The sequence below is a fragment of the Sciurus vulgaris genome (assembly GCF_902686455.1).
Source record: "Sciurus vulgaris genome assembly, chromosome: 5".
NCBI classification, from domain to species: domain Eukaryota; kingdom Metazoa; phylum Chordata; class Mammalia; order Rodentia; family Sciuridae; genus Sciurus; species Sciurus vulgaris.
The window spans coordinates 70,246,077-70,258,946 of NC_136465.1; the positions used below are offsets into that span (position 1 = coordinate 70,246,077).

Below are 12,870 nucleotides of genomic sequence, written 5' to 3' on the forward strand. Positions count from 1 at the left end.
TTGGAGCACTAGAGTAGCCTGTGGGATGCCCCATCTGATATTTTCAGTCCCAGAACACAACTGGTGCCACAGGTGATCAAGACCTCTTCCTGCTCCTCCCCTTTGGGCTTTCCCTTGCTCCCCAGCACCTTACTTGCCACTCCTTCTCACCCCGTGGGCTCTGAACTTGCCATGTTTAGATATGGGTTGAGTGTCCCCCAAGGCTTCATATGTTGAAATTTAATCTCCACTGTCATGTACTAAAGGGCTAGAAACTTAATCCAACTATGCTGTTTACAGGTGGCCTTCAGGAAGTGACTAGGGTGGATTAAGTAAGGTCATTAGGGTGGAGTTTCCATGACTGATGTTTTATAAGTAGAGTGAGACACACACAAACTATACATACACTCCTGCCATGATGGGATGCAGTCAAGGGGTGCCTTGCAAGAGTCTGTGCCATGACATTTAGACTTCAAGTCTCCAAAACTATGAACTAACTAAGTCTCTTTTCTTTATAAAGTAGCTTAACCCTGGTATTTCATTATAGTGATTAAAAACATACTAATACTGTTCTCAAATTAAGATTCTTTTTGTTTGATTGATTTGCTTTCTTGTTGTTTGTTTTAGATGGGATTTCACTATATTGCCCAGGTTGGAACTGAACACCTGGGCTCAAGTGATACTTCTGTCTCAGACTCCTAAGTAGCTGGGATTATAGATGTGTGCCTATAATCCCTGCTATGTTTCCCAATCTAGATTCTGCAAGTACCCTCAGAAAATATGGCAAAATTGTCCAAATCTTTCCAAATATTCTGGACTTCCAGGCTCTAGTAAAATTCCTGCCTCACCTTTCCTCTGGCTTCAGTGCTTCTCTTCCTCACTCTTCAGTTTATCTACTTTCTTTCCTACCTCCATTCCCCTTCATTTTTCCCTTCCTCCTTGCCTAAGCTTTGGGCCTTCCCTTGGCACCCATGGACATGACCACCTCCCTTTTCTAGTTATACCTGAGCTAAAGAAATCACTGGTTGCTGACCAGGAATTAAGCCATGATAGCTGATGTCAGTGCTAATGAACATTCAGTGAAAATGCTGGTGGTTTAAGGGAAACCATACATCCAAACCCCCACCTTGGAATTTGAACACTGGAAACATGCAGAACATGATGTAGGCATTTGTAAGGCTCTGTCCCAGGGCCTGAAGAGGAGGTGTTGGCTCAGGGACTGACGAAATGTGCAACTGTATGAATAGCCACAAAACCCACTACTATTATGATAAATAGGTGGCAGTAATTACTACTACTGTGTACTGAAAAGAGTAAACACATGTGGCTCCATGAAAGCACAACTAAGGAGAGATCTCAGTGGGTCAAAGAGAAGAATGAAGACCAAGGGCTCTGAGCAAGGGTATCAGCTATGAGTTGAAATAGGCTAGAGGTTGCTGGGAACGTGGGAGCTGAGTTGGTGGCAGCTTAATGGAGAGGATCCTAGTTCTGATCTATCATTTCAGGAAGCAGCTGGGTTCTTTGTTTGTTTGTTTGTATGTTTGTTTTGCAGTGCTGGAGCTCTAACCAAGGGCCTTGTACATGCTAGGTAAGCACTCTTAACACTGAGCTACATCCCTAGCCCTGCTTTGGGACTTTTTGAGGCAAGGCTCTTGGATGGGACAGCTCTGCCAGACAGTGTGATGAAAGACTGTCAACTTGGTTTGCCCTGAATGACTCCCTAGGGGCTCCCTGTTCTCACAGCTTTCAGCACTCACGGGCTCTGAGCATTCCTCAGATCCCCAACTACTCATGAGCCTGAACTTGCCTCAGTGACCTAGCTTATGAGACCTCTAGCAGAGGTTTTGGAAGGAGAGGTGTTGACCCAGAAGTGACTCTGAAAGCTTCCTATGCTGGGATTAATCAGAGTCTGGGAAGCTGGTGGTATTCAGCAGGACACAGGGTGTTCCAGGGAGTTTCATGCCAGCAGTGTGCAGGGAGGCTAGTGTCCATCCCTCCAACCCTGCTTCCCTTCAGATCTACCATCCAGGTGACAGAGTAAGTTCTTAAGGCAGATCCAATTACAGGGACCACCTTCCCCACCCTGCCAGACTTTCAAGAACTCTATGTCCATTAGCATGTAGAGGCAGGAGTTAGGGGTATTCATGGTTGCTAACCAGGCAGGTGAGCTAGGGATTGCCTCATTAGAGTCACCAGGCCCAGGAGGATGGATGGTTGCTATTGTCCCCCAGAACTCCATGACCCATTGGAGCTCAGGAACTTCAGGAGTCTTGCTTCTGCATCCCTAGCTGCCAATGGATGAGAAGGCCACAGCAATGCTCTAGTCCTTGCACCAGCAGGGAAGAGGCTGCTCCAGATTGCAGAGTGGGAAGGTAGTGGGGTGGGTTGAAGTTCCAATTGAATCTAGAACCTCTGGAGTTGTCTGGGGTTTGTCAAGGTAAGGATCTAAAGCACTTCCTTTTTATTCTCCCCTAGCTTAAGGCCAGAGAGTGTCTTGCTCTAAAATATTCAAATGGCCTCCTTCCTCCTCCCACCCTGCCCCACCAAAATCTTCATGTTAGCCCTTTAAGAACCACAAGGGCCTCTCATGGAGAAGGTGGCAAGTATCCTGAGGAGTAAGCCAGCAACACAGGCCTTGGAGTCCTAGCTTCCAACTGGGCACCTCCTATTCTACCACCAAGGAGGGCTGGCACTGCCTGGCTTTGGGGTCTGGAGCAGGTTACTTCATGATGGGCTTGGGTTTGCCCATCTAAAAATCTGAGGGCATTAGGAGCTAGGGGTAGAGCTCAGTGAGAGACTACTTGCCTAGCATGTGTGAGGCCTTGAGTTCAATCCCCAATACTGCTTAATAAATAAATACATAAATAAATATATTTAATTTTAAAATAAAAATAAAAGCTAAAGGCATTAGACTTGTTTCCAATGGTCTGCCCATTTTTGAATGACATTTTTGAATCCTATGTAAAGGGAACTATTATTTCTAATCCAGAATAGGGAGGATGGGTCCATTCTCAGAGTCCTGGTACTCCCCTGGACTGCTCAGGAAATTCTTCACCCCTTGGTTCTGTACCCTGACCCCTGCACCACTGCCACTTCACACACACCATGGGGAGAGGTGACAAGAAGAAAGACTAATGGAATCATGGATTTGGAGCTAGAAGTGGGAAATTCTACACGTTATAATTATTTTAATTTAGATGAAATTTACACGACATAAAATTTATCATTTTAAATTATACAATTCAATAGCATTTAGTGCATCCACTGCCTCCATCTCATTTCAAAATATTTTCAATGCCCCACTCTTCCAGACCTGGTAACCACCAATTAACCTCCCAGCTTTGTGGATCTGCCTATTCTAGACATTACACATAAATGCAATCTATAATGTATTAGTTTATTTTTCATTGCCTAATAAAATACCTGAGACTGGGTACTTATAAAGAAAAAAGGTTTATTAAGCTCACAGTTTGGAAAGTTAAGGAACACAGTGCTGATATCTGTTCTGTGCTGGTGAGGGCCCCTGTGAGCTGTGTCACACAGTAGATGGCATCACGGTGAAAGCATATGTGAAAGGGAGAGATTATATGGCAAACAATGGAGAAGGGCAAGGGCAAGTCTTGCTCTTGTTTTGATACTGGGAATTGAACCCAGGGGCGCTTAACCACTGAGTCACATCCCCAGCCCTTTTTTATTTTGTATTTTGAGACAAGGTCTCACTAAGTTGCATAGGCCCTAACTGAGTTGCTGAGGCTGGCTTTGAACTTGCAATCCTCCTGTGTCAGCCTCCTGAGCCGCTGGGATTTTAAGCATGTGCCACCGTGCCTGGCTAAGTCTTGGTCTTTTATAACAACTTATTCTCTCAAGAAAGACTGACCTATAATGTGAGACCAGCACTAATTCCTTCCCAGGGGCAGCACCCCCAGTGACCTAACAATCTCTCATTAGGCCCCTCCTCTTGTCCACCACGTCTCACAATGCCACATTGGGAACCAGTTTTCCAACAAATGAACCATATCTAAACCACGACATGCAATATGTGGCCTTCTGTGTCTGACTTCCTTCACTTAGCATATTTTCAAGATTTATCTATGTCAGTACTTTATTACTTTTTCAAATTTTTTATTATGTTAAAATATACATATTATAAAATTTACCATCCTAACTATTCTTTGCAGTGCTGGGGATCAAACCCAGGGCCTTGTGCATGCAAGGCAAGCACTCTACCGATTGAGCTATCTTCCCAGCCCCCATCCTAATTATTCTTGAGTGTACAAATCAGGGACTTAAGAAAATTCAAAATGTTTTGATGACATCACCATTATTTCCAGAACTTTTTCATCTTCATCTCCAACAGAAACTCTTTTCTCATTAAACAGTAATTCCCTGTCCTCTTACTCCAAGGCCCTGGTGACCTCTTTTCTATTTTCTACCTCTATGAATTTGCCTAGTCTAAGGATCTCATAGGTGGAATCATACAATATGTGGCCTTCTGTGTCTGGCTTGTTTCATTCATTAAGGTATTTTCAAGTTTCATCCACATCCATCAGTACTCCACTCTCTTTTTATGAGTGAATACTATTCTGCCTACTATTTGTTATCATATGAACAGTGAATCAATAGCTTCATTTATAGAAGGCTGATGATGTGCCACTTTTCCAAGTACTTCACTTATATCACTTTATTTATTCCACTTTCTTATAGTCCAGTGGCTCCCATTGTGCAGATAAAAAAAAAAAAAACAAAAAAACAAAAAAACCTGGAATTCAGAGAGTAACAGTGACTTTCCCAAAGGTCACAGAGATGGTTAGTGGTTAAGTCACTGCTAGAACCCTATGATTCCAGGTGCCTGTGGGGCTTGAGAAAAGTGGAGACAGGGAGACCAGCAGACAGGAGGAAAAAAAAAAAAAAAAAAAAAAGCCCAGCTGGGACAGACCACCCTTTGGGGGATGTAATGCCGGCAGGAGGAGATGAGATAGGGCCACCACGTCTGACTTCTTCCCCTCCAGCCCTTGTACCCATCACCTTTTCCACCAGGCCCTTTACAGGTCCTCTGGCCACCTCTACCCCGACCAGAGCCAGCAACTTTCTGGCTCTTACCCTTTGCCTGCCTCCACTTCAGGCTTTCTTTTCCTCCCCATAGCAGAAGCTGAGGCCTCTGGAGTTAGTAGCAGCACAGGCCTGAGGTCCTCTGGTGATACTCTAGTTAACTGCTCTGACTTTCATCTTGACCCTCGACTTCATTCTACTCCTATTCTGTTGAGACCTGGCTAACCTTCCTTTGAACTGACTCTCTTGTCCTTCAGCATCAGCCTGGACCTGACCTCTATTCCCCCAAATCCTACAGGGGGGACCTGCACCCAAGCACAGTGTGTATGGTCTCTGTCCAGACCTCATCAGATGGTCCAGGGAGGGGAGGGAGGGAGGTTATTTTTGCCTAAGGAAGTCTGTTCTCTGACCATTTCCAGCCTCATTCCAAGTGGGTTATGAGAGTTGATGTGACTTTTTACCCACATTTCTTACAGACCCTCTTGCCCCAGTGTAACAGACATACACAAACACACGTTCATCTTCTTCCTCCCCACTCCTTGTTCTGCTCCTCCCTGTTCTCACTGTTCTCCCCACTCTCCCCACCACAGTCCTCTCATCTGCTATGAGAGTCTCCAAGAAAGACGTTGAATAATTTAGTTTCTGTAGAGTCTCTAGGAGCCTGGAATACAGAGGGAGCTTGAGGTTGGGAGGATGGTGAAGAGGCTAACAGAAGCCGGAGTCCTTCAGTCAACCCAAATCTTCCTGCTGTGGGAGCACTGGTTTAGAAAACTGGAGTTTGGGAAGGCTTCCGACCCATCATGATGCCCACCCATCTGGAGTTACTTCTAGATGTACCCAGGTCTTCTCTTCCTCTTCTTTCCTGAGGTTTTGCCAGGTTGTGCCTTGGACAGAAGGTGGAGGGGCAAGGCAATGCGGTCCTTTATCAGGGTTTGGTAATCCTTTATGAGGTCCTTGCTCAGGGGCATGCTGGGCAGCAAGGCCAGCTTTAGCACCTTCTCCTGGTAATGAGGCAGAGGGTTTGGGCAGGGCCAGCCTCTGGCGAGAGTAGTGGGAAGTGGGTTGGGCAGGAGCTGGAGGCCTCGAGGCTCAAGCCTCCCACCTGCAGATATGTGCCGGGCTCTGTTGAGAAAGGGGAGTGGAGACAACAGAGAGGTCAAGGGAGAGCTCCAGGCCTGGTGGGGAGGGTGACACTGCCTTCCGCAAGCTATGTGGGGATCAGACTCTAGGAATCCCTTCCATCTCTTCCTTGGATATTGCACTTTGCCAAATGGCTTGCACCCTAGGTGTGCATTTTTTCATTAAACTGGTGAGATCATGTCTAACTAGTAAACCTTTCATCCTTATGACATAGCGTACATGATATTTTTATGCAGATTCTTTGGGGGGGGCGGTAACTGGGGATTGAACCCAGGGCACTCTACCACTGAGCATAATCCCCAACCCTTTTTATTTATTTTAAAAAGGTCCTCACTATGTTATCCAAACTGGCCTTGAACTTCCTATCCTCCTGCATCCACCTCCCGAGTTACTGGTCATTATGCAGATTCTTATCTCAGTTCTAACTGTCTTTCAAGTCTCACCTTCTCCACAAAGCAGTGTCTGTGGGGAGACCACTGAACTTTGCGCAAGTGGGTGGCTTCTCTTCTTTGTTGGCCTGTAGTATTAAATTGAACAGTAGGAAATTGACTTTAAAAAAAAAACACACACACAGTTGAATAGTGGCATATTTTCAGTTTCAACTTGCTTTGCACTTAGTTCAGCAGATATTCCCCATTTGCTGTTGGTGGTTTATTCAGGGGTCTTAGCCATGACTACACATTAGAATCACCCTGGGGAAATTTTAAACAAACCACAGGCCTAGGAGTGTGGTTCAGTGATAGAGCATTTGCTTAGCATGTACGAGGCCCTGGGTTGGATCCCTGGCCACTAAAATAATAATAAATTTTAATAAATGAATAAAAAGATAAGAAAATACCATGCATAGGCTGTCATTTAAGCAAGAATCTCTAGGATGAGGCTCAAACCTTGGCATTGTTTTTAAAGAGCCCCAGATCATTCTAATGTGCTGCCAGGGTTGAGAACTATTAGGTTTATAAATAAATGTTCAATTTCCCCCAGAAGATCACCACATCTTAAAGCTTAGATCTTGTCTTAAATGTCTGATGTCTTCTGGATCCCTGATGTTCATACTGCTGTCAATGACTGATCTAATCCAGAGACCTTTTTTTTTTTTTTTTTTTTTTTTTTTGGTGCTGGGGATCAAACTCAGGGCTTTGAGCATGGCTAAGCATGAGCTTTACCATTGAGGTACACCCACCAGGACCCAGACTAATGTTTTTAAAAATATTTTTAGTTATAGATGGACACAATGCCTTTATTTATTTATTTATTTATTTATTTATTTATTTATTTATTTTTATGTGGTGACAAGGATGGAACCCAGTGCCTCACATATGCTATACAAGTGCTCTATCATCAAGCCACAACCTCAGTTTGCAGACTAATTTTTAACAAATTTTTAAACTCTTCTCTTACAGAGCTGCTCAGAAGAGACAACCAGTCTCTCATTACTCTTTCTTGTTCCCACCTACTAAACTTGTTCAACTCCTTCAAGGTCTAGCTCAAATACTACCCTCTCTACAAACTATGAAATCTTATCTGAGAGGCTGGGAAGGTAATTCAGTAGTAGAGCATGTGCTTAGCATGCAGAAGGTCCTGGATTCAATCTCTAACACTGCAAAAACAAAAACTTTGAGAACCATTCTTTCATTCTAGGCGACGGAGGCTGTGCCCACAGCAGTATCCTACTCTCAAGGAAATGCCAAACCAATAGTAATTCCACTTGTTGTGCCCCTTTTATAGGGCACTGTGCCATTTAATCCTCTAAAAACCCAGAAAAGTACCAGATACATCTCTGATAGATACCTGAAAAAAGTAAGGTTCAAAATGTTTAAGAAAGTTAAAATCACCAGTCATGGTGGCACACATCTGAAATCCCAAAACTCAGGAGGCTGGTTTGAAACCAGCCTGGGCATCTTAGCCAGACCCTGTCTCAAAAATAAAAGAGGGAGCTGGGGATATAGCTTAGTTGGTAGAGTGCTTGCCTTGCGAGCACAAGGCCTTGGGTTCAAATCCCCAGCACCGCAAAATAAAAAATAAAATAATAAAATAAAATAAAATAGGGCTGGGGTACAGCTCCGTGGTAGAGCATCCCTAGGTTAAATACCCAATCCTGAAAAAGATAAAGAAAAGAAAAAAAGTTAAAACTGTATGTCAGGTTTGTGATCTGGGTGCTATGTGAACTTGAGCAAAAGACTTGACTTCTTCATCTAAGATGCCCATCTGTAAAATGGGGTTAATAATCCTGAGGGTCCCAGGGGATTGAGTATTACAGTTAAACGATTAAATTTGACAGTGAAATCTTTTTGAGGAGGGCACCAAGTCTTATACCCCTTTGGATGCCCAGTGTCAACATACATTAGCAACAAGTACTCTAAAGGAAAGCAATCTGTGGTGTAATAATTTTTGTGATGCTGGGGTTGGATTCTAGGACTTTGCACATGTAGGCAAGCACTCTACCACTGAGCCACAGCTCAGGAATTTTTTAAAATTATTTTTTAATTTTTACAGACTGCATTTTGATTCATCATACACAAATGGGGTACAACTTTTAATTTCTATGGTTGTACACAATGTAGATTCACAACATTCATGTAATCATACGTATACATAGGGTAATACTGTCTGTCTCATTCTATCTTTCCTTCCCCCATCCCCTCCTGCCCCATTTTCCTCTACACCATCCAAAGTTCCTTCACTCTTCTCTGCCCCCTACCACCCTCCCTCGTTATGTATCATCAAGGAGTTTTTTTTTATACTGAGGATTGAACCCAGGGGCACTTAAGCACTGAGTTACATCCCTAGCCTTTTTATTTTTTATTTTGAGACAAGGCCTCCCTAAGTTGCTGAGACCGACTTTGAACTTGTAATTCTCCTGCCTCAGCTTCCTGAGTAGCTAGTATAACAGGCCTGCACCACCATGCCTGGCCAGCTATGGGGTTCTTGAACAGTTTCTTTCAATTCCAGTCTCTGCTCAGACCACTCCACCAGGACTGGAGGAGTCCAGCCCCTCCTTTTTAACCTTCCGGAGGTTTTCCACCCTTCCAGGATTAGCCCTGGTTTAACCCTGGTTTCCTCTTTAAGTCTTTGGTGGTGGTCTTTAAGTCTTCAGTTCACAGCAGTCCTTCCCTTTTCTGAATTTCTGTGATAACATCTCATTTTGGCTTCCTTCCTTCCTCCCTCCCTTCCTTCCTCTCTCCCTCCCTCCCTCCCTCCCTCCCTCCCTCCCTCCCTCCCTCCCTCCCTCCCTCCCTCCCTCCCTCCCTCCCTCCCTTCCTTCCTTCCTTCCTTCCTTCCTTCCTTCCTTCCTTCTTTCCTTCCTGTTCTTGGGGTTAAGCCCAGGATGACCTTGCCAGGCAAGTGCTCAATCATTGACCTACATCCCCAGCCCCTAGGGTTCAGTTCTTTTACATATTAACTGACCCATTTCATTCTCACTCAGTGACCCCACTCTTTCAACAACAGAATTGAGTCTAGAGAAATTAAGTAACTTGCCAAAGTGATGCTCTCTGGACTCAGTTCCAAGCCTTCTGACCATGGCTTTCATTTCAGATCTTTTCATTAATAATTGACTTCCTGGAGCCAAACAGTCCCTTTCCTTAGGCATGTAATGAGTTTTGTGTGTTATTTTTCCTATTAAAAATGAATAATAATGAACTTCCTTTTAATACCTACTCTCTGTCTCACACTTTGGGCACTTCATAAGCTTGGCCTGGGTTTTCTTTTCTTTCTTTTTTTTTTGACTTGGTTTTGGTAGCTATCTTTTCATAAGCTCCTTGAGGGCAGAATCTTGTCAGTGTTGCAGGTGTTAATCATAGCAGCACCCTCCAATTTTTAAATAATTAAGTGTCTTCAATGTTGTTCTTCCTTCTCTCTACCCTGTCCTTCCAGCTACATTCAGAAAACAGACTATGGCTGGGGGTGTAGCTCGGTGGTGGAGCGCTTGTCCAGCATGTGCTAAGGCCCCAGGTTCCATCCCCAGCACCACAAAAAAGGAAAAAGGAAATGACCATAGATGGGCAGGTTGGAGTACCAATTTAGACACCAGAAACAGGAATGGGAGAGAGGGAAGGATCGTCTGAACACAGGATGAGCAAGCTACATGGGGAAGGGGCATATCTTACTTTTTGAAGTTTGCAGGAGGCATGATGTTGCCATGAGCATCCAGAGGAGGCGCTCTTACTTCACTTCTCAGCTTGAGTTTCTGCACCTCCTTCAGTTCCTTCACTGTTTTTGAAATCACCTGGCTCTCCCTGTTCATGTCCAAGAAGATGGGGGTAGAGCGGATAAAGGCCAGGAAATTGTTTTTCCCAATCCAGGAGGGAGGAGGGATGGGGGGGTCTGCTGGGGGACAAAGGTGGGCATTGGAGTGGGTCAGCCAACGCCAGACATTGCTGTCATAGGGCCTGTCAGGGCGTGTGGGAAAGGTGGCAGGCAAACGCCCTACATCCAGCCATGTGTGAAAGCCCCAGGTGTGCTGGGCTGTATCCTTCCAAGGGTGAATTAGCCGGTGGTGCACCTTGGACTTCATTTCTGAGCAGGGCGGCAACCTCAGGGCCAGCTGGTGGTAGGCTTGCCGGGTGAAGCCAGGCAAATCCCAGGACTCACTGGGGAGAAGGAACTCACGCTGAACCCACGTTTGGTGGGTCGGGAGAAATTCACTGGCATGGACCATCTAGGGAGAGACAAAAGGAAGCCTGGGACTGACTATGCAGGCAGAGGTGAAGGAATGGGGGCAGGGCACTCTACTCTCATCCTCAGGCACAAACTGCCAACCTCCTGTAGCCCAGTACTCTCAACAGGACACAATGGCCAGGCAGGGAATCATCTCTTGGTTCCTGTCCTGCCCTTCAGAAGTTACTGTATTATTCTTTGTATTATTTTCATGGATTGCTCAAATTTTGGGTTTGATTTCCTACCTTCTCTTCATCAATGTTGCCCCCTCTCTCTTTTGATGCCCCTACTCCTGCCTAGGGACTGGTGCCCCTAAGAATGCTCATCAGCTGAAGGGATTATGAGGGAAAATGGCCCATAGCAGTCATTCAGAGCCCTTCTTCCCTTGCTTCTGGTCCTGGTCAACAGGTTCAGTTGGTTTTCCATTTCAGATTCCTTTTACTATCTCTTTCTCTGTTACTCATACTGTCCCCTCACTTATTAAAATGCAAGTATAAAAATTATCTAGAATGTCAGTTCCTCCCCTTTGCTGTGCCCTGCCTTCCATAAGTATTTTAAAAAATTTTTTAGTTGTAGATGGACACAATTCCTTTATTTTATTTATTTATTTTTATGTGATGCTGAGGATCAAACCTAGTGCCTCACACATGCTAGGCAAGTGTGCTACCACTGAGCCACAACTGCAGCCCACCAAATAAGTATTGACACTGTGCTCCATACTTAAGTACATCTCATTCAACCCTCACACTATGTGAGCAAGTATTGTTATTGTCCCTGCTATGGTTTGGAAGTGTCCCTCAAAAGTCCATGTGTTAAAGGTTCAGTCACCAGCCTTTGGCACCATTGGGAGATGGTGGAACCTTTAGGAGGTGAGGCTTAGTGAAAGGAGTTAGGTGTCTGGAGGTGTGCCCTTGAAGGGATAGTGGGATCCCTGCCCCTTCCGCTCTCTTTGCTTCTGGACTGCCATGAGGTGACAACTCCACTGTGAGCTCTCACCATGATGTACTGTGCCGCCATAGAACCAAAGCAACAGGGTGAAGCAACCACAGACTAAAGCCTCTGAAACCATAGGCCAAAATCAATCTTTCCTAAAGAAAGTTGTCTTTACTAACACAGATCCTATCTCAAAAGATGCAAAAAGCAAGACCAATGAGGTTAAAGAACTCATTCAAGATGCTGGGATTTGAGCTGTGTTAATCTTCAGCAAATTGTGCTGTGTGAAATGCCTACATAGCAAAGTGCCCAGTGTGACCTGGTCAGGACAAAAAAATTGTCTCTGTGAAAATGCTTCTCCCTTTTATCCACCCATAAGGCTTTTCAGATTCCTAAAATCTATCTTTTCTTGGGTCTGATTCTCTTAAGTCATTTCTATAAGACCACCAGTATGTGGGTCTAGGAGATACATATGGTACAGGTTGAGTGTCATAATTCCAAAAATCCAAAATCCTCAAAATCTGAATCTTTTGAGTATTGATGTCACAATGGAGAATTCCACACCTGACTTTAAATGATCATTTGCAGTGAAAATGCAGGCATATTAAACATTGCATAAAATTATCTTTGGATTATTATTAAAGTATATATGAAATGTGAATTTTGTGTTTAGACTTGGGTCCTCTTCCCACAACATCTAGCATATATTCCAATATTAAAAAAAAATTCCAAATCTGAAACACTTCTGGTCCCAAGCATTAGATACAGGATACTCATCCTGTTCTAAGCTAAGTAGGCATCTTCTCTGTTCTGAGCTCTGTTAAGAGCTCTGAGGCCACAGTGTCATGGGACTAAGGGGAACACAGGGGAACATTTGCCACAGCCCCTCCCCCTACCTTTAGGAAAGGCTCTCTGACGCGAGATGAATTGCTCATCCTTTCTCTGAGTGATCTTTGTGGGTTACTGGCCATTCTTCTAGGCTTCAGAGCCAGGAGGGGCAGCTTTGTGGGGAAGCCCTTTCTGGCACCATTGTTTGTTGATGGGGTTGCTATGGTGATGTTTCCTGGCTGGTGACAGAGAGGAGGCTTTTACCTGTCACTGGAGGCTCTTCAG

General features: G+C 44.6%; 1 protein-coding gene across 2 annotated transcripts; it reads right to left on the minus strand.

Annotated features, from left to right (window-relative positions):
• Positions 1 to 5,695: 5,695 nt before the first annotated feature.
• TEX52 (testis expressed 52) lies at positions 5,696 to 12,761 on the minus strand. 2 transcript variants are annotated; one of them, XM_079142018.1, is made up of 3 exons: positions 12,654 to 12,761; positions 10,275 to 10,825; positions 5,696 to 6,150 (listed from the first exon to the last, which is right to left on the minus strand). In XM_079142018.1, exons 1-3 carry the CDS (start codon positions 12,726 to 12,728, stop codon positions 5,856 to 5,858), a joined length of 921 nt encoding a protein of 306 aa, XP_078998144.1. In that variant the 5' UTR covers positions 12,729 to 12,761; the 3' UTR covers positions 5,696 to 5,855. The 2 variants fall into 2 exon arrangements, 1 of the variants encoding a protein (XP_078998144.1); XR_013764103.1 differs by lacking the exon at positions 12,654 to 12,761 and adding an exon at positions 6,612 to 6,685 and having other exon boundaries at positions 6,053 to 6,150; positions 10,275 to 10,396.
• Between the last annotated feature and the right edge of the window lie 109 nt (positions 12,762 to 12,870).

Coding starts and splice junctions, on each gene's coding strand:
- TEX52 (XM_079142018.1), bottom strand. CDS start 12,728: ATGGCCAGTAACCCACAAAGATCACTCAGAGAAAGGATGAGCAATTCA. Junction 10,826..12,653: donor TCAGAGAGCCTTTCCTAAAG/GTAGGGGGAGGG, acceptor GTCTCTCCCTAG/ATGGTCCATGCCAGTGAATT. Junction 6,151..10,274: donor CCTCCTGCAAACTTCAAAAA/GTAAGATATGCC, acceptor CTTTCTCAACAG/AGCCCGGCACATATCTGCAG.